General features: G+C 46.0%; 2 protein-coding genes across 3 annotated transcripts; both read left to right on the top strand.

The window, feature by feature from the left end:
• The first annotated feature begins 142 nt into the window (after window positions 1–142).
• On the top strand, window positions 143–3,804 carry LOC120904510 (cytochrome P450 307a1-like). The gene is made up of 3 exons (XM_040314537.1): window positions 143–1,283; window positions 1,385–2,176; window positions 2,240–3,804. Exons 1-3 carry the CDS (start codon window positions 800–802, stop codon window positions 2,578–2,580), a joined length of 1,617 nt encoding a protein of 538 aa, XP_040170471.1. The 5' UTR covers window positions 143–799; the 3' UTR covers window positions 2,581–3,804.
• A 2,475-nt stretch (window positions 3,805–6,279) lies between these two features.
• LOC120900565 (ubiquitin-conjugating enzyme E2 R2) lies at window positions 6,280–22,507 on the top strand. Of its 2 annotated transcripts, none has more exons than XM_040307703.1 (6): window positions 6,280–6,656; window positions 7,952–8,689; window positions 12,390–12,476; window positions 12,575–12,807; window positions 12,884–12,998; window positions 21,612–22,507. In XM_040307703.1, exons 2-6 carry the CDS (start codon window positions 8,513–8,515, stop codon window positions 21,717–21,719), a joined length of 720 nt encoding a protein of 239 aa, XP_040163637.1. In that variant the 5' UTR covers window positions 6,280–6,656; window positions 7,952–8,512; the 3' UTR covers window positions 21,720–22,507. The 2 variants fall into 2 exon arrangements, with proteins under 2 accessions (XP_040163637.1, XP_040163638.1); XM_040307704.1 differs by lacking the exon at window positions 6,280–6,656 and adding an exon at window positions 6,885–7,289.
• Window positions 22,508–22,657: the final 150 nt, after the last annotated feature.

Genomic DNA, 22,657 nt, shown 5'->3' with positions numbered 1-22,657 from the left:
TGTTCGAATGTCTCAATTATCGCTAGGAACTATATCAAAAGCTGTATCCTCATCTGCAAAACGCCATTAGTAGCACGCCGAATTTTAACACAATTTGCGACGTCCACTTTGAGCAGTGCACCTACGTCATCTTGATCGTCCCAATACAAAGCCAACCGCCCGAGTACGCCGAAAAAAATTCCGGAAGGCTCAAAGTTTGCACTGCACACCGCGGTGTGCGGTACGCGGAGGAGATTCGAATATCGAATCGATCTGATTGGCTTGACTTAACTCCGTCACGCAAAACCATAGGCTCTTTCCTTCACTCCTCTTCCTCGCGCAAGTGGGCAGAAGGGTCCTCTCCGGGCCCAGCTTCTCACTCTGGCTGGAAGACGAGCGTACGAGCGGCCCCCCAATTTGCATACCATCCTCAGTATAAAAGGGCACCGGATTGATCAAGCAGCGTATCAAATCGACACGATCGCTTCAACCGTGAGCAGCTCATCCCGATCAGCAGCTTCTTGTTGTTCGCTCTCTCTCTCTCTCTCGATTGGAGTGTGCTTTGCGTGACAAGTGTGTACGATCGTGTGCGTGCGGTGGTGTTTATGTGGATACGTACACGTGTACTAAGGTGTTAGTGCGTGTTCTACACTGTTACCTTTGAGTGTGTATGTGTGTGCTGGTGCGTGCTCATTCAGCTTGAAGCAAGAAGTGTACGGACATATTTCGTGTGTACGGATCGATCAGAAAGAAGAGTGCGATCAGCGTTTACGGTCTACTACCGCATACTAACTACTACTGCTACTACTACCACTACACTATGGATCGTGTAAGCGTAACGCTATTAAGCTCCAGCAGCACAGCCTACCTGATGGTGAGCTGCTTTCTGCTCACGCTGCTGATGCTGCTGCCCGAGCTGAAGCAGAAAGTGATCCTGCGCAGTGAGGTGTTGCAGGCGCTCCGGCAGCTGATCGCCAGCGTTGGCGTGACGTTCGGCACGCACGAGGACGAACCGGTTGGGGCCGCCAACCACGCGCTGGAGAAGCCAGCCCCCGGGCCCAAAAACTATCCCATCATTGGGGCGCTCAAGGAGCTGAACGGGTACGAGGTGCCGTACCAGGCGTTCAGCGACATGGGCCAGCGGTACGGTCCCGTCACGGCCCTGCGGCTCGGCTCGGTCAACGCGGTCGTCGTGAACGGGTTCGAAAGCATCAAAGAGGTGCTGATCAACAAGGGTCAGCACTTTGACAGCCGGCCCAACTTCCGCCGCTATCAGCTACTGTTTTCCGGCAACAAGGAAAACTGTAAGTAACTGTCCGCATTCGACTGCGCCCTGACCTGCGAGCGTGTGTCTCAGTAGTGTGATTTTAATGTCGAATTTGCCTCTCTCTCTCTCTCGCTTCAGCTCTTGCATTCTGTGATTGGTCGGAGGTGCAGAAGGCGCGCCGCGACATGCTCGTGCCCCACACCTTTCCCCGCAACTACAGCGGCCGGTTCGACGAGCTGAACACGATCGTGGTGGACGAGATTGGGCAGATGTTGGGCTCGGTCCAGCACGGTACCACGGTCGCAATCAAACCGCTCGTGCTGTCTATCTGTGCCAACGCGTTCTCCCAGTACTTCGGCAGCCACCGGTTCGAGGTGGAGGACCCGCGCTTCCAGCAGCTGGTGCGCAACTTCGACCAGATCTTCTACGAGGTGAACCAGGGCTATGCGGCCGACTTTCTGCCGTTCCTGTTGCCGCTGCACCGGCAGAACCTGCGCCGCATGGACCGGCTGGCGGAGGAGATTCGCACCATCATCCTCGACACGATCATCGGCGACCGGTACGAGCGGTGGGGCGAGGGCAGCGAACCCCGCGACTACGTCGACAGCCTAATCGAGCACGTAAAGGCGGGCCGCGGCCCGGCCCTCGAGTGGGAGACGGCCCTGTTCGCGCTGGAGGACATCGTCGGCGGCCATTCGGCGGTCGGCAACTTCCTGGTGAAGGCGTTCGGGTACATCGTGCAGCACCCGGAGGTGCAGCAGCGCATCCAGGCCGAGGCGGACGGTGTGCTGGAGCGGCACGGCCGGCAGGTGATCGAGCTGACCGACCGGGCCGAGATGCAGTACACCGAGGCGGTCATCATGGAGGCGCTCCGACTGATCGCTTCCCCGATCGTGCCGCACGTCGCCAACCAGGACAGCCAGATTGGAGGTAAATATTTCTTTTCGTTTTATAAGGCGGTTTGCACTTCTAAAACCAAAATAAATATTTAAGGTTACACCGTGGCGAAGGATACGCTCATCTTCCTGAACAACTACGACCTGAGCATGTCGCCGGCGCTGTGGGACGAGCCGGAGCGCTTCCGGCCGGAGCGCTTCCTGCAGCAGGGCCGGCTGGTGAAGCCGGACTTTTTCATCCCGTTCGGTGCGGGGCGCCGCTCGTGCATGGGCTACCGGATGACGCAACTGCTCAGCTTCTCGATCATCGCGAACCTGCTGCGCGCGTACACGATCGCCCCGATCGCGGGGCAGGACTATCGGGTGCCGGTCGGCTCGCTTGCAATGCCGGAACAGTCGTACGTCTTCAATGTGACACCGCGCAGCAGCTGCTGCTGAAGCCCCGCTGCCTGCAGTGACGGACCATCCAATACTCAACACAGAAACATTACGCCTTTCCCATGATCGACTGTAGGGTTTCGGGAAGGCTAGGGATGGGGTAGATCGTTAGACGGGCAGGGGAGCGTGTGCCATTTGCATTTGCAGCCGCACATTTCTCCATCACCGACGATACAGAACTGATTAGTCGTCGTGTGTGTGGAAGGAAGAATGCGGATCTTGCTAAAAAGGCACCCCAGGGTCACGGACAGCTGAAGGGTGCGTACCGACGCTGACGACGCGTGCAGGATGAGGTTGTATTGTGAAATTATGTTAGTATTTTATTTTTCTGCCTTTAACTTTAACTTTCCTCTCCATTCGTGTGTATTTATATTGAAACCTCCCCCTTCCCCCCCCCACACTCTCACTTGTGTATATTACGGTAACAGGCCCTCAGGTGCACTAGGGCTGAACTCCTTTCTACCCAGGTGCATCGAGGAGCATGCAAACCATGTAGGTTGCTCTCTGTTATGTTATAAAATGGCCATTTGCTTTGCTGTGATGAAGTAGAGAGGAATGAGAGGAAAAGGTAGACAGGACCTCGGCAACAGGAAGTAATCAATTCAAGGGAAGCAAAAAAAAACAACAGTGAGTTCTTCCAGGCTTAGCGTTAAGGTGGTGTAGAACTTTGCAAACTGATGTCCAGATGTGTAGAGATGCAGAGATTACTCCTTCCCTCTCAGCAGGTGCTGGTGCAGCAAGTGTCGGCACAACAAAACTGATTAGCGTGTAAGAATAGGCTGATGAAACGGAGTGACTGAGTGTGTAGACGTTGTGTTCCGGTGCGGTACGGTACGGTATCGAACTATACAACAGAACTTACTTGCAGAGATCACGTGTTTCGGGTGCGAGACAGGGCACAACACAACAGGCCAACCTGTTTGTTTGTTTGTTTTTTTTTTATTAGTAAACTCCAAGGTACGACTACCAAAGAGAACTGCTTGAAGTCGGTTGGTCAATGGATAGGAGTTGTAACGCACATAGGAATTGAGGATAGATAATGATTGGAAGCTGCGAAATCGTGACAGGATAGTAACGGAGGAACACAACGGCGGAGGATACTGTCGAGTCAATCGGTAATGTTATTTCAGCTAGGAAATGTTTAGATCAATGATATATCATCCCTTAGAGTAATAGGAATCATTTCATTTATACATATGCTATATAAAATCGATTGAAAATCAAGATTATGTGGTTTGTTTGTTTTATTTCCTCTTGCATGCTCATGACAAGTTCACCGGATTTTGAATAACTTCACTGACTGAACACCTGGCCGTCGAACAGCTGAATGGTGCTAGTCGGTGCAGCGAGTTCTCTATCGGAATTGGGGAGCAACTCCTCTCCTCTTTTACTTTTTTCTTAAACCACAAAATCAGCTTTTTAGAGGCTTTAGAGACAATGTGTCGAGATTATGACGGAATGCCTGAGGTTCCGCAAAATGCCCTACACTAGCAAATTCAGACTTACGGAGGGGTGAACGTATTTTTAGGTCGTCCAAGATTCCAGCTTTCTAGGGTCAAAGGTCAGCAGCGAAAACAGCATGCAAGCCGAGCTGTGCGCAAGAATGCTAACTGCCAAACCGGTCATTCTGTAGCCGGATTTTTCGTCCCGTATGTGTGAAAGGACAATGAAGGAACCGATACAACGACGAACTATACGAGAAATATGAACGACTTTCACTTCTATTTGGCGTAAAGGAGAAAGTCCATGTATTTGTGTATTTAAACTGTCTACAACGACAGATGGGACATGGTAAGACCAAGATCATGGGACAAGAAGACGTGGTGGCATCCGCGAATAAAGCCAAAATAACGGATTTGCAGCCGGAAGTACAAAACTGTAATCTGTTTCAGACACTCTTGCAGCAGATCAAGTAGCTAAGTGAGAACGTGTCAGAAACCACTTACAGAACGTTGAATTTCTCGAGGTAGTAAAGCCATTCAGTCTGCAATACCAAAATCGCATTCTTTGAGCAAAATGTTTTGTCTATAAACGACAAACCTCTGAAAATAATAGCATATGATCCGACCATATGCATGATCACAATCAACGAGCTAACAAAGCTGTGGTGAATTAATTATACTTTTTTTTGCTAAATATTTGGTGTTTGGATTAGTGATGGGTTCCCAGAATCGGTATCCACGACTCGGAACCTCTTGCGAACATTGCTACTCAGGCACCGATTTCGGCTATATCGAACCAACGGTTCTGGCTGGAGCCATTCGGAACCGTCCGGAGTTGTCCGGAGTGGAAGATGTCGAAATCGTTGGAGCCGTCCGAACTGTCCGTAGCCGCTTGTCGACAGTCGGAGTCGGTTCCGGATGGCTCCGGAAAACTCCAACGACTCCGACGACTCCGACAATTCCGACTCCGGACGACTCCAGACGGCTCAGAACGGCTTCGAACGGCTTCGACGGCTCAGGATGGCTTTGGACAGCTTCAAACGACTCCGGGGGGCTCCCACGGCATCGACGATTCCGAAAGGCCCCGATATTGGAGTTTGCATCTACCTTTCGGATTTTTTTTTTAAATTTACTCATCACTAGCTTGGATCACTCTAATACAAAAACAATAAAAAAAAAGATCTACTTCGTAGTCCTAGGGTATAGCGTAGGGTCGGTATCGTTGGATCCGTTTCGAATATTCCTGTCCCCGTCCGTAGCCAGTAAAGGCAACGTTTTATCAACGATTTTATCGGATGGCCTGTCAAAATTGTATATGCAATTTGACAGATAACGCATAAAAACGCATTGGATCTGCGTTACAACGGCCCCAGGGCATGGGACAAGGTGACTGGCCCCGCGCCCACGTGATGATTTTGTTTTAAGTCGGGAAAACCCCTCCTCCCCCCTTTAAAATTCAGCCTACAAGTACAACTCAAACAGCTATAGCCTATCTCAAATAGTTAACACTTTTATTCGAGAGCAAATTGAGAATTACAAAAGCCCGTTCTCGCGCTTCGCAATTATCTTCGATAAATAAACAAATAATAGACTACGCTCATCGTTCTTGAATTCAAAGCGAAAATTTTATTAATGTAACGATGTAGTTTAATAAAACATGACTTTTTCAGTTAAAAAATATGAAGCACACATTTTAACGAACAATTTAACGGAAAGCAACCAAAGTGACAGCTATGACAGTAAAGCGCACCGAAATGCTACTTGGGCATGACACATTCGGAACGGATCGGAACGCTGCGCCCATCCCCAAAGTGTATGAATATCAGGTGGTCTCGTCCCATACAAATTGACAACTAATTTCGAAATCAAAAAAATCTGCTTTTGACAGAATGGGTGAAGTGAATTTCCATAGGAACCGTTCGCTTTGTTCTTAGCAACACATACGTAGTACACATTGGTGTCCTCATCGACGGCATTATTTTGATCCAAAAATGGATATAAGGATGAAAAAAAAGGATATAATTAGTTCAGATTCGGTTTAGCTTACAGTAACATATATTTTGAGTGCTTTTTAAGGTATTTCAGTGCAAATAACGAAGATTCTAAGATTGTTTGTGTGTAAGGCAAGTCGTCAGAAAGCTTGTTTGGGGAAATGTTTTCACCCATGCTGTCAAAAAGTGACGTTCAACTTTTGCTATAAAAAACAGGCTATGAGACCACCTGATATTCATACACTTTGCCCATCCCTACCAGCCCATTGTTGTCAAAATAAAGCCAACCGAGAGCACCTTCATTCGAGAGTTTTCTCATCACACATTTCGAGTAATTTTCGTACCCAGCAGAACGTAAAAGGCAACAAAAAAACTAATTCCCCATTTCGGTCCGTGAAATCGCGCGTGTCGTCGTATGTGCACAGCGAGGAAATTTAACCTTCTAGCCTTTTGCTAGCCCGTGATCCAAATTACCAGTCCGAGTGCTGCCAAATAGTTTCCGTGTCGAGCTCGTGTCGTGTGTTTAGCCCTCCTCCCGTGCAAGGGTGTGTGTTCGCGCGTGTGCGTGTGTTGCTGTGAGTGTGTGCGTGTGTGTGTGTGCGTCCATTTGGCCACATTGTGTTCGAGAACAAACAGGCCCCAGGTACGAAAAAGTCGTCGTCGTCGCGCTTCCTTGTGGGAGGCGTGTGTGTGTGTGTCTGCGTTTTTGTTCTTTCTTTTGTTACAGCCATTGCTCTCTGTAGGGCAACCCGTGTGACGGTGGTGTTGTTGTACCTTCTCGAGGTCGCTAGGACTGAAACGGTTGGAGTGCTGCGTGGTGGTAAACCTTCGCTTTATCCGGAAGTGTATGAGTGTGCGCTGCGCTCGCTCGCACACATCGTGCGGACCCAACAAAAACACTGTGTGCAAAGCGTAATAGGGGCTGCTGCGTGCGTGTGTATGCGTGTCACGGGACGGTTTTTGTGCAATCCTGCAGCACAGGAGTCCCGGGTCGGGTAAAACAAAAGCGTGACGCTTGTGCACCCCCAAAAACACTCCCCATTTGTTGGCTGCTGCCGTCAGTGTTACGAGGGGTTTGGTCAGTTAGATCGATCATCTTTCGCACTGTGCACACGGAAAACCCAACGTTTGCTACGTTTTTTCTTTCCGATTCACCGTAAGAAAGACTCTTCCACCAGTGGAGCGAGAAAGAGATAGAGCGAGAGCGAGTTCGAACGGTGTTCGACTGACGTACTTTGCTAGAGCGGGACAGGGTGTCCACGATCCGAGTCAGCAGGTAAAATGTCCGCCATTGTTTTTATTTTTATTTCGCACACACCACCAGCGGACGGATTTTGTGCAGCGGCGGCGGTTGCCCAGAGAATGCGAAATATTCGAACATCTTCCAACAAGCGTCATCCAACACACGGCTGAGATGGGTTTTCCGTTGTGCAGAGTGTTTTCGCTTTTCGGTCTCGCGGACTTCTCTCTCTCCCCCCGGAGTCCCCCGCTCCGACCAGGTCCGTTGGATGCATTTTTCATCTCGGTAGCCTTGAGAGCGCGATGAAATTGCATCGCGCTTCCAACTGTGTGTCTGAATCATTCGCCTCTACCACCACCAACATCTGCCGCCGTGGCCACCCTCTCCCCCCCCTCCCCTGGTCTCAGCTAGCATTTTGCGATATACATTTTCACCTCGCGCCGTCATCGTCCCCCCCTACACGGGCGGCGGGGATTACCTTTCAGTTGTGGAAAAACATGTCCTCCTCCTTTGTTACGGGCTCCGCGAAAATTGACCATCGGCCTCGGGGGGAAAGGAAAAGTGTAGTAAAATGGCACAACAGTGAAACGAACAAAAAGTACCACCCACCCCCGCCCAGAACAACAACGCATCCGTTGGTGTCGTCAAAAGTAATAATCTTCATTTTTTCTTTTCTCGCGACATTGATCTCATTTTAGACGCACGGACACAGAGCCGTGATTGGAAGGGAAACGGCACCAAATACGCGGCCAGCCAGCCAGCCAGCGAGAGAGAGAGGGAGAGCGCGCGTCACTGCGTTTTGTTCAGCGTGCGATAATCATAAAGAAGCAGGAACACAACAAACAAACAGCAGCAGCAGCACCCGCAGCACCATCACCAGCACGGGGCGGAAGTGAACATTTCGACGTGCAATTTATTTCGAGCGTGTGAATCCATCGTTTGTGTTTGTGTGTGAGCGCGCGCGCGTCCCGTTGCATTTGCTGCATCGTATCGGAGGCTGCACGATCGCACCGTGCAAATCACGACGACCCGCAGTCGAGGGAAGCTGTGCCGCAGTCACAGCGAGCGAGAGATAGATAAGTGTGTGTCGCGAGTGTGTCTAGTTGCTAGTTGGTGGCGCTGTCGATTAGGGGGAAGGAAGGAAACGGGCGTCTTTAGCTTCCTTCGCTTACGTGACGAATCAGTGGTGTGATCCGTACGCCACAGATACAAATCGAAACGAACCACACAACAACAGCCCCAAAATTCACAGATCCAAGATGACCGCCACACCGTCCAGTTCGGCCGTGCGTGCCCTCTCGCTGGAGTACAAAAGCCTGCAGGAGGAACCGGTCGAAGGGTTCCGCGTGAAGCTGCTGAACGAGGACAATCTGTTCGAGTGGGAGGTGGCCATCTTCGGGCCGCCGGACACGCTCTACCAGGGCGGCTACTTCAAGGTGAGACAGAGTGGAGTGAGGGGAAGAGTGCAAAATCTAATGACCGTTTTAAGGTAATCCGGCGCTGATGGCGCCCCCCGCACCGTGCGCCCTTGGTGTGCGTGTGGAATGTGCTGAAGATGAACCAACCGACTCAGCAAGGCTGTGCCTGGGTTGTGTTTGTGGTCTCCCCAATCCTCCGCGAGCGGACACAAACTTTCTTTATTTTGCAACCGGCAGCGCGTTTCCTTCGCCAACAGAGTGTTCCTTCACGCGTGCTGCCGTCCTTCCTGAACCACTGAGCGAACGAACACGACAGGAAATGAGTTTCAACGTGAAGCAATACCCTGCAAGTGTTCGTGTGTGAGTGTGTGCAACACTTTGAACGCCCCGGGTGTTGTTGGCATATCCAAAAAAGGAAACATTTAGCCAACACAACAAAGACGATTTATCGTACACACGGTGTTTCCCTACCTAGGGGGGTAGCATGAAGTTATCGAACGGCATGAAACGGCAATACACACCCTGCACTGCAACACTGCTCGTAATAATGCTTTTCGATCGACGAGCATGATCGTGGCCCGTGCAAAATGTGAATAATCATGCACACGAGCTGATCGAGCTGCGAACTACTACGATCCCTCCACCGAGCAGCTGCTGCTGCTGCTGGTTGAGTCGGTTTGGGCTTACGCGTCACTGCCCCAAACAACCTTGGGCGCAACGACAGCGACGAACGCCGGCGATGTTGCGTTACTACTGAAGTCGTTTAACTCGTATCCCCCACCACCGAAGCACCACCAGGCACCGAGCTATGCCTGGTGCCTGGTTGGTGGTTGCGAGGGCTTCAGACCGTCTTGTAGCGTCTCTTTACACCGTCCTTTTGCCGTCTTCATTTCGTCTTGTGTAATGCGCGGGCTGTTGCCTATTCCCACGGCACAGTGGTGGACGCACTTTCCGTGCGGGTCAGTTAGTTAGCGGGGTTTTATGTTTGGTTGGTAATTTTTATGTGGCGTCGTTGCTTCATCATCCAATGGCCCCGAAGAACTGGCCACGCATTTGCTGCTGAATCTGCACTAAAGATCCGCGTTCGCAGCTAGGCAATAGAATATTGTAGCTAAATCGCATTTTTTGTGAATAGGTAAAACAGGCTGAGGGAAATCAATCGATGGAATTAGATGAAGTTTGATTGGCTAACTTTTAATTTGAAGTCTTTTTTTCTTTCTGATTTTGTGGCTTATTGGGTTAAATAAAACCCCATAAAGCGTTTTAAATGTGTAAATAATCACATAGGAAGCCAACAACTGCCTACAACTGTTGGAAATGCTTATCATTTTAAATCTTATTGTCTTTAGATTGTACCATGGACTTGTTAGACGTAATGGTAGATTTTGTTTTCTAGTTTAGGAAGAACGAGTCTAATGTTTATCAAGTTATAATTTAATTGTAATTACCAGTATTGCACGTCACTGTTAATTTGTCCTTTCGTCAATTTCAATTATTCTGACTTTCTTATGTGGATCGTACTAGATTATTAGAAACAAACACATATTAGATACAAGAAAGCAAAGCTATCGTTAGTATGGCGTTAACTTGATCGTTGGAGGTATCAGTGCATAGTTTAATTTATTGCCCACATCCCAAGCCCCTTCACTTTGCTGCACACAACAATGAGATAAGGAAACCGTCCCGGGTGACTGTTGTGGTGGTTGTATCTTTGGCACAAAGGAACAAAGGGGAATATAGGGAACACGGGTTGCAACAAATTGCACTAATTAGGCGAGAAAGATGGTTTGAGGTCATAATGAAATCGTATTCTTCAAGCAGACAGCCTTGAGTGATCGTACGATCCTGAAATTACGGATGCAAAAAGAAATTCTTTTGTAATAACCTAGACCCATGTAAAAATCGATAGCAGAATTTTGATCTTCTACACTACGGCTACACATTCGCATTGTGTACGGTGGTTTGATGTTGAAACGACTGGCTTATTTTATCAATTCTTAAAAGCGAGCGGCTTGCTCTATCGCAATCGATCTATAGCGAATGTACCTGTCATCGATTTTCGTACTAGTTCTAACAGCAGTGTAAAACACGCAGTGTACTTGTTGCATATGTCACACATGTTCGTCGTCTGTTTCTTTCTTCATCCGTAACAGCAGCATCAGCAGATCGTCGTCCCCCTGGTGACCGTGTGGGTGTGCGGTGGCCAGAGACGGAAGCATCACATATTTAATCACACCACTGCCAATACAACCACAACGTCATCATCGTCGTCGTCGTCGTCGTGACTGTCCGCAATGCTTCCTTTTTCCGGTCGTGCCAGAAAGTGTGGTACCGCGCGCGGTCCGAAGCGAATCATAAGATGTTTGCACGGGGCAGAGCTTGCTTGTCTATTTTCCTCACACCCACACTTGCCTGGCCACCCGCGCTTGGCTAGCGAAACGAATGCACGCGAGCCCGCGAAAAGGGCCTATTTTTAGCCCGTGTGTTAATTGATTATTCTGGTTGGCCGTGTTTAGCGGCCCTTCGTTTTGCCTCAAGCTATGGTGGTTTGTTTTTTTTTTCTTTTTGTTCGCGGTTCCCTGTTTTCCCTTCCCCGATCGAGCAATTTTGTCATTTGCCGCATCTATGCATGTGAAGAAGGTGGTGGTGGTGGTGCAGCGTGAACATGCAACCGGAACAGCGCTTTTTAGCGTTTTAGTGTAATATTGGCTTTTTTTTGTTTGCTTCCCATATTCCATCCCACCTAGTAGGGCTCTCTCAATCGTTTTATTGTCGTTCCATTTTCTATTGAACCAATCGACAATAATCGATCGCACGAACGTACGCTGGATTTAATGCCACGGGCAAGCAGGAAGAGGAGTTGCGCGTTGTCAATATCGCGCCCAACACACATACACACGGGGCCCTCTTATCTGTGTGCCTTTGGCGATGCACTGTTGGATGCATCGACATTTGCCTCAACTGTGTCATATGCAATTCCGGTTAAGGGTTTTACCCGTTTGGGCAAAATAGCGCACGCTCATATTATTGTGTTTGCGTTTTGTCGCGTCTTGTCTATCTGTCAAGGTTTGCCGAGCGTTCTTTCCGCTCGGGGAATTGTTTATTTACAAATCGGGGTTTGTAGAACAGGAGAGAACTGCGGTTGATAAGAAGGGAAGCAATGCGATCTATTCCCCCCCCCCTTTTTTCGTAGAACATACATAAAACGAAAAGCGAAAATAAATAAACAAATTACAGTTCATGCAAGGGTATCAAACTCGTATGGGCACCTTTCGCATGCAATGTGTTGCTACTTGGCGGAGCTTATATTAAACCCCCTCGTATCTTGTAAGTGGCATCCTTATCAGCTAGCTTTCTAAAGCGAACTATAAATTATAAACCCTTTTCCATTGAACGGTGCAGCGCTAATGTGTCAAACACACAAGGGTGTGCAATCTGCATGTAATCCTACACTTTTCTGTATCTTCTAAGCGTTATCAATCAATCGCGGTTGTGCGTCATCCACTCGGGCTTGGTTGTGATGGGAAGGTTCGCACGTGTATGAACCTTGAGGCTGTAATCTGTTTAGATTTGTATTGCTATTATTTCTTATTGCTTTAGGAAGCGAAGGAGCGTGAAGGGATTCTATTGGATTTTATTTTGGTTCAGCACATCAGACTCCTAGCCTGCATTATCGAACGTGTATTTAATCGAATTTTTTCTTTCATTTTCGTTCTAGGCGCACATGAAATTTCCCCCAGACTATCCATACTCTCCACCGTCGATACGGTTTTTGACAAAAGTCTGGCATCCGAATGTGTATGAGGTGAGTTCCGCTCAGCAATGACCCCGATTGGTATTGTGTTTACATTCTTTTACTAACGATTTATGCCTTTTTGTTGCTGCCTGTCGCTTCCTTTTCAGAACGGTGATCTCTGCATATCGATCCTACACCCGCCGGTTGACGATCCGCAGAGCGGCGAACTGCCGTGCGAACGATGGAACCCGACGCAGAACGTGCGCACCATCCTGCTGTCCGTGATTTCACTGCTCAACGAGCCAAACACCTACTCGCCCGCGAACGTGGACGCGTCCGTCATGTACCGAAGATGGCGAGACTCGCACGGCAAGGACAATGAATATCCTAACATCATACGGTAATGCTCCGCTGGCTGTGTGCGCCTGTTGCTTTATTTAGTTAATCACATTCTCCCTCCCGTTTCCTGATTTTAGACGACAAGCACAGGCCGCCAAGGCGGAGGCAGAAAAGGAAGGCATCATTGTACCACTTACGCTAGAGGAGTATTGCATCAAGGCGAAAACGAAACCTACCGGCCAGGAACCACAGGTGAGTGTTGTGGCCCAGTGCTGGTAGCGTGGGAAATTATACGTTATTAAGGAAAGGAACCGAAATTATACGTTCTTATCTGCGTCAAATTTTGGTTGTCCGTAAAGCAATCTCTGACTTGTTGACAAGGGTTCACTATCTTGCATAAACGCTGCTCTCGATGGAATTCGATGTGCTCACGAACGTGCAAAGGTACTCGAACAAATGTCCCGCTACGTTCATATTTGCATTATCAAGGCGATTGGACGCCAAACAAATGAAAAGGACGTATTTTAATTAACTCCACGTTGCGTGTGGTGTTGTTTGACACTACTGTGCACAATTTGCACACATTTTATTCAGTTCAGTGATCGTGTCCAGTGTTTTTATTTTTGTTTTCGTTTCACTGTTCTCTATCATAACAAGGTCGTAAATAGTTGTCGAACGTTGGTAGTTGACGTCGTGGGAATTGAATAATTTATACACCTTGATTTGTAACGAGCAACAAACGATCGATCGTCTCGTTAGGGATGGATAATTAATTGGCGCCGTCGTTGTTTTTCGCGTGCAGGTCGTTTGACAAAACGATTCAAACAACACTGGATGAAGCGTCACAATCGAAAGTGAAATGAATTAACGTACGACGGGTTTGTTTACGTATGCAAAAAAGGTTACAAATTGTAAACTGGGACCAAACAATTTTAGAAACGATGCTTTCAAATACAGATGGTCTAAAACAGTGCTTTAAACTACATTTTGAGTTGCGCTCCTGTTTGCGTGTAGAATCCTTTCAGTAAGTTGACTTGGATGTTTAAATCGTCTTACAAGCGGGATATAAATTATATTTTTTTAATCATAAAGCCAACTTTGGGGCGTTTCACGATACTAGCCAGCTTTTTTATATGGAGTTTGACAGTTGGCGGCTGAAATCAGGTCAACACTCCATATAAAACTACACACAAAGCTAGCCTGTGATTTTCAGCTTAGATTATTTCAATCTCGAAGCAAGAATTAGATTCGAGGAGCTGCTCTAAAAAATGTCACAACATTTATCGTGTGTTTTCGTTTATCCCAAATGGTGCTATTAGATTCGGTAGATGGAATTGGCATTCGGCTGTCCATATCAAATCCAACGAGCTTTATGACTTTCGAATTCTTGTCTCTAGTCTAATAACGCAAGGAATCTGAAATGGAATTTGCCTTATTTTTTTCTGTTTGAACGACTTAAACGCTTGTTAACACGTTGAGAGCATGTCTGTTTTTGTTAAGCCTTGCCTCTGACAGTTAAATTCCTCTCGGTACAGAATCTACAAAGGGCAATCCGAATTCATCAAAGTGTATGTAGACCAGGTTATATCATAGCATCTTTTTTATAACCAAATTTGAACTTCACTTTTTGACAGGACGGGTGAAAACTTTTCCTCAAATAGGGTTTCTGGTAGCTTGACGAATAAACAAAACATTCTTAAAATCTTCCGAAGCAGAAGCGATAAAAATCAACTATATATACTTTGGGATGAGCCCATCTGTATATTATATCCACTTTGATAGCTGCTCGAAAACTGCTATACAATGCAAACAGCTAACAGGCTGCAATTTCATCTTAAAACTGAAAGGGGCCCATTGTATGTTTTTTGCATTTCGGAATGGAAGTCCTATTGCTTGAATTTCTGACACGGAGAACATACCTAGCCGATTGATCGTCTGATGTTTAGTCTGGGATGTTTAGTACATAAACGAGGACAAGTACAAAAAAAAGCAACCAACATTGAAAAATCAACCATCTGAATTAAAGAAATTTGATATTTTCGTAGTCGCATTCATATACTAGTTATAAATTAATGTATCGATAAATAATGCCAAATATCGTATTCGACAGCTTTAACTAACGTTCAGTAATGTCCCGCTAGGGAACTTTTTTTTGTGCCTTTCATTTTCTTGTCAAATTGCATCAAAACGCTTTATTAATCACTTTCACGCGCTCTGAACGTTGGACGGCACAAAGTCATGCTCGTGCAACGTGCTCTACACATTCCACGCTTTCAACGTTCAAGTTCAAGGATATGGGCAGCGCCCAATGCCTTCCACCATTTGCCTCGGTATTGTTTGTACCGTCTACCGCACGGCAGTGTATATTTACATAAACTCCTTCAAAATGTGATTGATTGGCCGAACCAGTTATGTTTGTTTTGCCTTCCCCGGTGTGCACTATGGTTGGCTCCCGTTTTAATGCCCTAGCATCGCATTACCACCACCACAACACCGCCTCACTGTCTACGGGGTCCATACATGGGACAGTAACAATGCCAGCAACATTGTTCCCGGTTTTACGACCCTGGCAAACGTGCCATCATTCAAATCATATCACCGACGGCACCGAGTAGACTGCCCGGTGGCTGTGATCGGTTTGCAAATAAATCATTGTGCAAATAATAACTCAACTTTTGTTTATTGAAAATCGACCCGCGTACATCGTTATTACACTTTCGTCTTTAGCATAATCTTTCTCTGCTCCGCCGGACCGTGTCTGTTCCGAAGCCCCCCGGTGTGGGGCGTTATAGCAGAGGGTAGCCAATGTAGTACAGTAGCGTTAAAATGGGCTCTTAGAAACGCAGGATCCTGTCGGTCATTAACGTGGAGTGCAAACGAATGGGCTGTACCGTGGCTTGTTTACGCGGTATCAATATCAATATCAACAGATGGACGGTCTCAAGCTGACAGACGGAAGATCGATTATGTGTGGACGCGGCAATGGCGTTATTTGATACCTTTTCCTTTCACAAGAGTAGTGTCCCCAAACGATCGGGAAACGTGGAAACGGCCAAATCTACACAACTAATAGCAGCATGTACATGGCCAAGAGCTTAAAGCTGTTTCTTTTTGCCAACACTTGGTGGTGTGATGATGATGATGGTGGTATTACACCGCTCGCGTTTGCCGTTAAAAGAAACACTGTTTTCTAATGTTTGCTACTCCTTTGTCGTCTTCTGCGAATTAAACATAACGACCGATCGTGTCGGTAGCTAAATGCGCGCGTAAGCGCACACATGCAACCCCACACGGCTTATGGCCGACGGCTGGCCAATAACAATAACCATTTCCCCGTCTAGGAATGGTAATGTTACTGTTGCTGCGTTCCCGAGTGCATGCTGATGCCGCCGGGGTGTGGGTTATGCCCTTTAAAGGCAGGAAAAGAAAATGAAATCCTTTCTCTCTGCTCCGTTCTTAAGTGCCAACACTATTGGGTGGTACATGGGAATTACGGATGTTGTTTTCTTTTTGTTGATGTAAGATTTTTTTCTTCCGAATTTGGTGTATGTTTGTAGTAACGTTGAGGACGTGTAAGTTTGGCATGGTGTTTCTATAACGAGCGTTTTTCTCCTTTTGTCTACACCGGTGCAAGACACAACTCTGTTCACCCTGTAGAAGCGTCGATTTATCGATTATCTATAACGGACATATCGGAACCAATATTGGGGGGAACCGATTATAGCTTGAATTACCCAATGTGGCTACGTGTCTGTCGTGATTAGTAGCGCATGCATTTTTAACGTGTTCAGTCGATTTGCATTCTTCATGTCCAGATGATATGCTGGACTTGGTCTAAATTCTCTATATCAGGGGTCGCCAACTTTGTAGATCGTGGACCGCATTGCTTCGAAAATAAGTATGTCGAAGGCCAATTGACGTTATATTTAACTGATGAGTGAACGTTTAAATCTCGGTTTTACAACAAGATACTAACGAGCCTAGGCCGGTCTGGTGGTACAGTCGTTATCTCGTACGACTTAACAACATGTCCGTCATGGGTTCAAGCCCCGAATAGACCGTGCCCCCATTCGTAGGACTGACCATCCTGCTATGGTAACAATAAGTCCAAAGAAAGCCAAGCTCACTTCACGAGTTGGAGGGGGGGGGGGGGGGGTACAGGCAGGCCTTGACCGACAACGGTTGTTGTGCCAAAGAAGAAGACTAACGAGACTTGTACAGCTTCGTATTACTTACTGTGCTGCCAACTGAGATGATCAGAGGTGAGACTCAAACAATTGGTGGATCAATCACATGCTTGGTGACATTTTGTTTAGCACCCAACTCTTGGTCACTCACTTGGTTACGACATTTTCTGTCGGTGATAATTCGAAAATCATGGAAAAATCTTTATGCTTGGGACCACTCGCACGCTCCGCATGTCTTCCGCGACTATCGTGATAATCACCGACAGAAAATGTCGCGGCCAAGTGACTGACCTAGAGTTGGTTGCACACAATGTCATCAAGCATGTGATGGTCGCAACAACTGTTTGAGTCTCACCTTTGATCATCACAGTAGAGCTCGTGCCGCTGACATGATTTTGTTTCAACCGAAATTTGTCATGACTGTGTAGAACTGATCACAATAAAAAAAATCATGACAAAGTGATTTACCAAGCTAAAAAAAAGTCATATGACGAAGGAAAATGTATCTGTAATAGTTAAATATTACATTTTGTTTGATAAAAAAGGGCAAAAGTACACCTTTTCCATTCATCGTCCTTGCTAAACACCTGAAGGTATGCAAAATGTTTGTATGCAAATAGGTTGTTGTTCTTTTTAACCCATTTTTACACGAAATGAATTTAATTGTGACTTGCCATGATGCAAAACAATCATGAAACAATATTAAACTAATAAAATAAAGTAAAATCAATATCATAAACTCTTTTAAAGGCCTGTTCTTGGACACAATTCAGCCTTGAGGAACTGGTCAGATAATGGGTAAATGGGCAATTTGATGTCGTAATTGCAATTATTATTTCAGTTGCTTAATTTTACAGAAGTTTATTTCAGTTTTTTTTTATCACCACATACACATAAGGCATGTTCCAATGCAATCCACATGATGTATTGCCCTACTGAAGGAGTTATACCGCAACAAAGGTATATAACCATCACTCAACGATACGCCTTATTATACTGCTCCTTAGCGCAGTCCCAAATGTATGCTTGGAGGGTAATAAATTAGCTGCTGGTTAGCGGTAACCATAATGATCAGCTCGAAACCGCGAAACCCACCAATGCGAGCATAAAAACACAAAATGCAGCCAACGGGATTGTTGCAGCATATAGCGCTCTCTCGTCAGAGCACATCTTTCTGCGATGATGTTTCACTTTTTGCCCTTTGAACTTGCGCGAAAAATGCATCCGTTAAGAGAGGCGAAAAAGGTTGAGTGCGTTACGGTGTTGTTTGGGGGCTTACACTGGTTTAATTCGCGTTCTTTTGCCCGGGTTTCATTGCACATCAACACAAGCCGGAAAGGGGTAGAGCAACCTTCTTCACCACCATGTTTCATGATAAACCGGCTAATCCATCCCCAGCCGCCGCTAATTTTGATCCGATGCTGTGCCGCTTCCCATACCCCCCGACCCTTTTTTTGCTGTGCAAGATCGCACGAACTGCATCGAACTGCTAAAGAGCTGGAGGTGGAGGGCGTACAGTGGGAGAGGGAGAGAGAGAGTTATAAATCCAGTTTCCTTTTACTGTGCTGGCTGACTGGCTGTGGGGGCACGGGATCTATAAGTGGTGCAGAGATTTCGTATGCTACAGCACCGCACAGAGGCGCGAGCTTCGAGACGAGCGAAGAAAGGGCATGAAAAATGGCTGTATATTTATATTAATTATAGAAATAACTTCGCTGAAAAATATCCCAAGCTCCGCATGAATGGTGCAGCAGCAGCAGCAGCAGGAGTATTGGCCGTGATATGTAGCCGCGAAGAGAGTTGTGTTGAGTGTGCTTGGTCGTCGGGGTTTAGCTTCCGAGGCGCTACTTCCTCCTTACCATTCTCGAGCACACACTAATAAGATTTGTTTCCACACATCACTTAACGGCTTCTGCAAATCTGCTTCTTTCACCTACCTTCTCGCGGCGGGAGTGTGTGTTGGAGTTTTTGGGCGTCTTTATGATGAAAAGAAAATGTTTCTTACGATGTATCTTTTCGATCGTGAGGTTGAATACAATTATGTGATTGGCTGTCCTGTATATTTTCATTACACAGAATTATAAAAGGAATAATTAAGTGCAGAGAAAAATCATTTGTCTAGAAAGAATAGCTTTTAGTTCATTTCTAGTTATTGATTTCTTTATTTGTAATATTGGCACCTTTGACGTTTTCAGTTTAAAAGCTGAAATGTTCATACCCAACTGACAATTTTATTCATCGTGCTGCAATCACATCGAAACATCGTTTCGTTCTTAATTCTTCAGCTTTCAAATACTCAAAAGACTTGGTTTTACCTTGGTTAAACATTATGAAACATTATCAACGTATGAAAGAACTGGCAAATTCACGCTAAGAAACAAATCCTGTGGTTGTTGTTTCGTGTTGCAGAAACATTTTTTGATTCATTCGACATTCGACTTAATTGAATGTCACTTTTATGGATCATTGATTGACCTTTTCTTTTTTAAATTCGATAGAAAAAAAACATTAAGTGTAGATAACATTATTCCTACCGACATCTCCCAAATTTCATATAAAATATTTAAAAAAAATGACTAGATTCCTAAAATCTCCCATTGTTCCAGCTTTTAATGTTCTAAAGGCTGATGTAATTGATAGATAAGTATGTTGTGCACACATTTCAGCAATTTTTGCATAAAAAACGGTGAAAAAACTACTTAAATTTGAAATCCGGCACGACCATTCTCTCGATGACCAAAAAAGCTTGCACCAGCAGCCGCGCTAGTGAAAATTACACTAGCGTGTACAGACAATGTATCTCGGCCTTAAGCACCGTTTTGAGCCCAAGTAAACAATATTAAGGTGATATGGAACATTGTTCAACTACAAGTAAGCATTTGACGGCCAACTGAAATTCTGATGTCCTGGTTGAACATTGTTCAATCGCAAATAAACATTTGCTTTCGCTTATTATCAAATAAATCGTATCTAATTTTGTGAATGAAAACACAAACAAAAATCTAAACTTCACACAGCAAACGGGTCCAGTTAGAGGTTTCACTTGTTTAGTCATTGAACGAAGTTTTCAGATAGGCATCAGGATTTCATTTAAACGTCAAATGTTTACTTATAATTGAACAATGTTCAAACGCAGCATAACATTGGTCATTTGGACGCGAAAATGGTGTAATATTACTATCAGTGGGCATTCTTTTTGTTGTTCTTGCCTGTTGTATTATATTGCTATTTTTATCAATGTTATGTTCCCTTTTTTTGTTTCTAATTTTTATAATGACAAATTCTTCTTAGAATTATTCGTTCTGAAAACGAAAGAAAACATTATTTATTTATTATTAAATTACAATTGTCATATTTGTCCAGTCCTATAATGTTGATTTACACCGTTAATCTACAAAACATTTCCTTCTTGCGAATTGCCTTATTCCCTTGGCATACTCGGGCATACAAATCAATACATTATCGCTGGATTTGTTTGTGCGTGTAAAAAGTATATTGTAATGTAAACCCAATACAACCTATCAGATGCTTCACTCAATTTGCTTTTACGCACTGTAATCAACTTTTGTGCTGTGTGTTGTACGCGATAGATAAACCATACACCAAGCGGCAACTCATCTCCACCTTTATGATAGACTCTTCATGAACCTGTACCTTGGGGTAAGCTACTAAAATCACTGGCTGGTTGGTTAATAAAGCCGTCGAAGGGGGGAATAAGGCGAAGATTCATAGATTCCCCTTACACGCATTCCTCCCCAATTGTCCTCATATTCGCTAGAATCAATCTCATTCTGCTTACGAAGTTGCCATCATAAATTACCCTATCGTAAACTCAGCCACCACCACCACCAAACTCCTCTTCCTCTTCCTCTTCCGTATTTTGAAACCATAAAACGGAAATCAACAACACCAGTTCGATCAGTTCCTGTGTCCGCGGGTGTATCTTAGCTTGGTGCTTTAGACCACACGATACACACACAGACATGTCCCGTCTCCCTTGCGATGGCTTCATCTTTCTCGGAGGCTATCCCATACGGCCCACGGCAGTACCACCTCGAAATCTCTGTTGCAAATGACTCCCAAAGGGATTAGAGTCGGTGGTGGCAGCACCATTGCTGCCGTATGAGGCGAATGTAATGGTTTCCATTCCATTGTAGCGTCGGGCGGGTGCTGTACAAATAGCTGCACATTTATTAGTGACTTTGCCAGCCAGCCAGAGCCAGCACGAGGGAAATGTTGTGGCATTGCATTTTCACGCATCATATGTCACAGGGCACCCCCGGTGCACATTTGCTCTGTTGTTACAGCACGACTCGTTTAACGCCGCTTCGTTCAGGGAGCGATTTCTTCAGATGTCAGGAAAAGAAACGGAAACTCAACTTCTTTGTAGAGAGGGTTTTTGCGCCATTATTTGTGGAAGAAGGCGTAGAAAATATGTCCACTCATTAGGAAAATGAACTGAAGTTGTAGACTTCCCCTCATTCTCCTATCGGAGCAGTACCAAGATAGGGAGGGAGAGCTGAGCGTGTGATCGGATAACGTTGTTTGCTCTGAACAGTTTGAACGATTGCATGATTAAGCTTAGTTTACATTTTACTTTAACGCTAATACCTGCTCATTGCATTCGATTTTGACCCTTTTCTCTCTCTCTCTCTTCTCCTTTTCTTCCTTCGCGCAGCTCGATATGACGGATTTCTACGACGACGATTACGATCTCGACACCGAAGACGATGATAATGCGTCGGTGGAATCGGACGGCGATGACAGTGGTAACGGCGAGTCCTAACGAGCTTCTCTCCTCACCACCACCACCACCACCGACAACAGGCGGAACGACGGGAGGGGATCGCAGCAGCAACAGCAGTAGCGGCCGCATCGAATCCGATAGAGTAAACCACCTCCCCACCCACTCTGCCCACCATCACCACCACCACCACCAAAACCCCCATCCGTCTTGGGAAAGGGGAGCAACAAATCGGAAGGACGAGAATGCTGAGAACGTTTGTTTCGGGAGGCGGCATATCTAATAAAGCTTTGCCTTCCGTCGTCGCCGTAGCTCGTCGGTTCCGGGTGGGGTGGGATCGTTTTTTTTTGTGTCTTTGTCCAATAATGCGTCCGTGATGCGGTCCGGTCTCGTGGATTAATCGTGCTTGGGACGGTAAATCTTTGTAGTGGGGGTAAAAATCGATTGGTAAAAAAAGGTACCGGAAATAAGTCGCAGTCGAGTTCAGCTCTCGTAAACGATGGCATCGATGGCAGGGGGCAAAAGGGGAGGAGGGGAGGAGTAGTATTTTTTTGCTTTATGGTTATTAAAAAAAAAGAACGAGAACTGAAACACACATCCTGCTCAAAAACAAAAAAAGAATTCATTGAACAATCGTTTTTTTACACTGCGTTGTCCCAAACGTTGGTTGTGTAGGCTGTTGTTGTTGTGCAAGCGAACATGTTGGGATTGCTCTGAGTTGGTCGCCCTACGTAAGTGAAGAGGGGCGCCTTTTCTTGCTGCATTAAAAGACTCTCTCTCTCTCTATGTATCTCTCTCCACGTGTGTGTAGGAGTTTTAAATGTACAAAACAAAAAAGAAACGAGAAACAGGAAAGGTAAAAAGCGCGACTCAGCAGATCAGCAACAGCAACAACAACATGCGCGCGCGCCACACGACAACGCATACAATTTGCAAGGTGTGTGATACAACTGAAGCTGACTTTTTTTTTGCGTTCGTAT

This window comes from Anopheles arabiensis, chromosome 3 (genome assembly GCF_016920715.1).
Source record: "Anopheles arabiensis isolate DONGOLA chromosome 3, AaraD3, whole genome shotgun sequence".
Classification (NCBI taxonomy): Eukaryota; Metazoa; Arthropoda; class Insecta; order Diptera; family Culicidae; genus Anopheles; species Anopheles arabiensis.
Note: the sequence above shows the minus strand (reverse complement) of the source record. Positions and strands in the feature narration are given on the sequence as shown.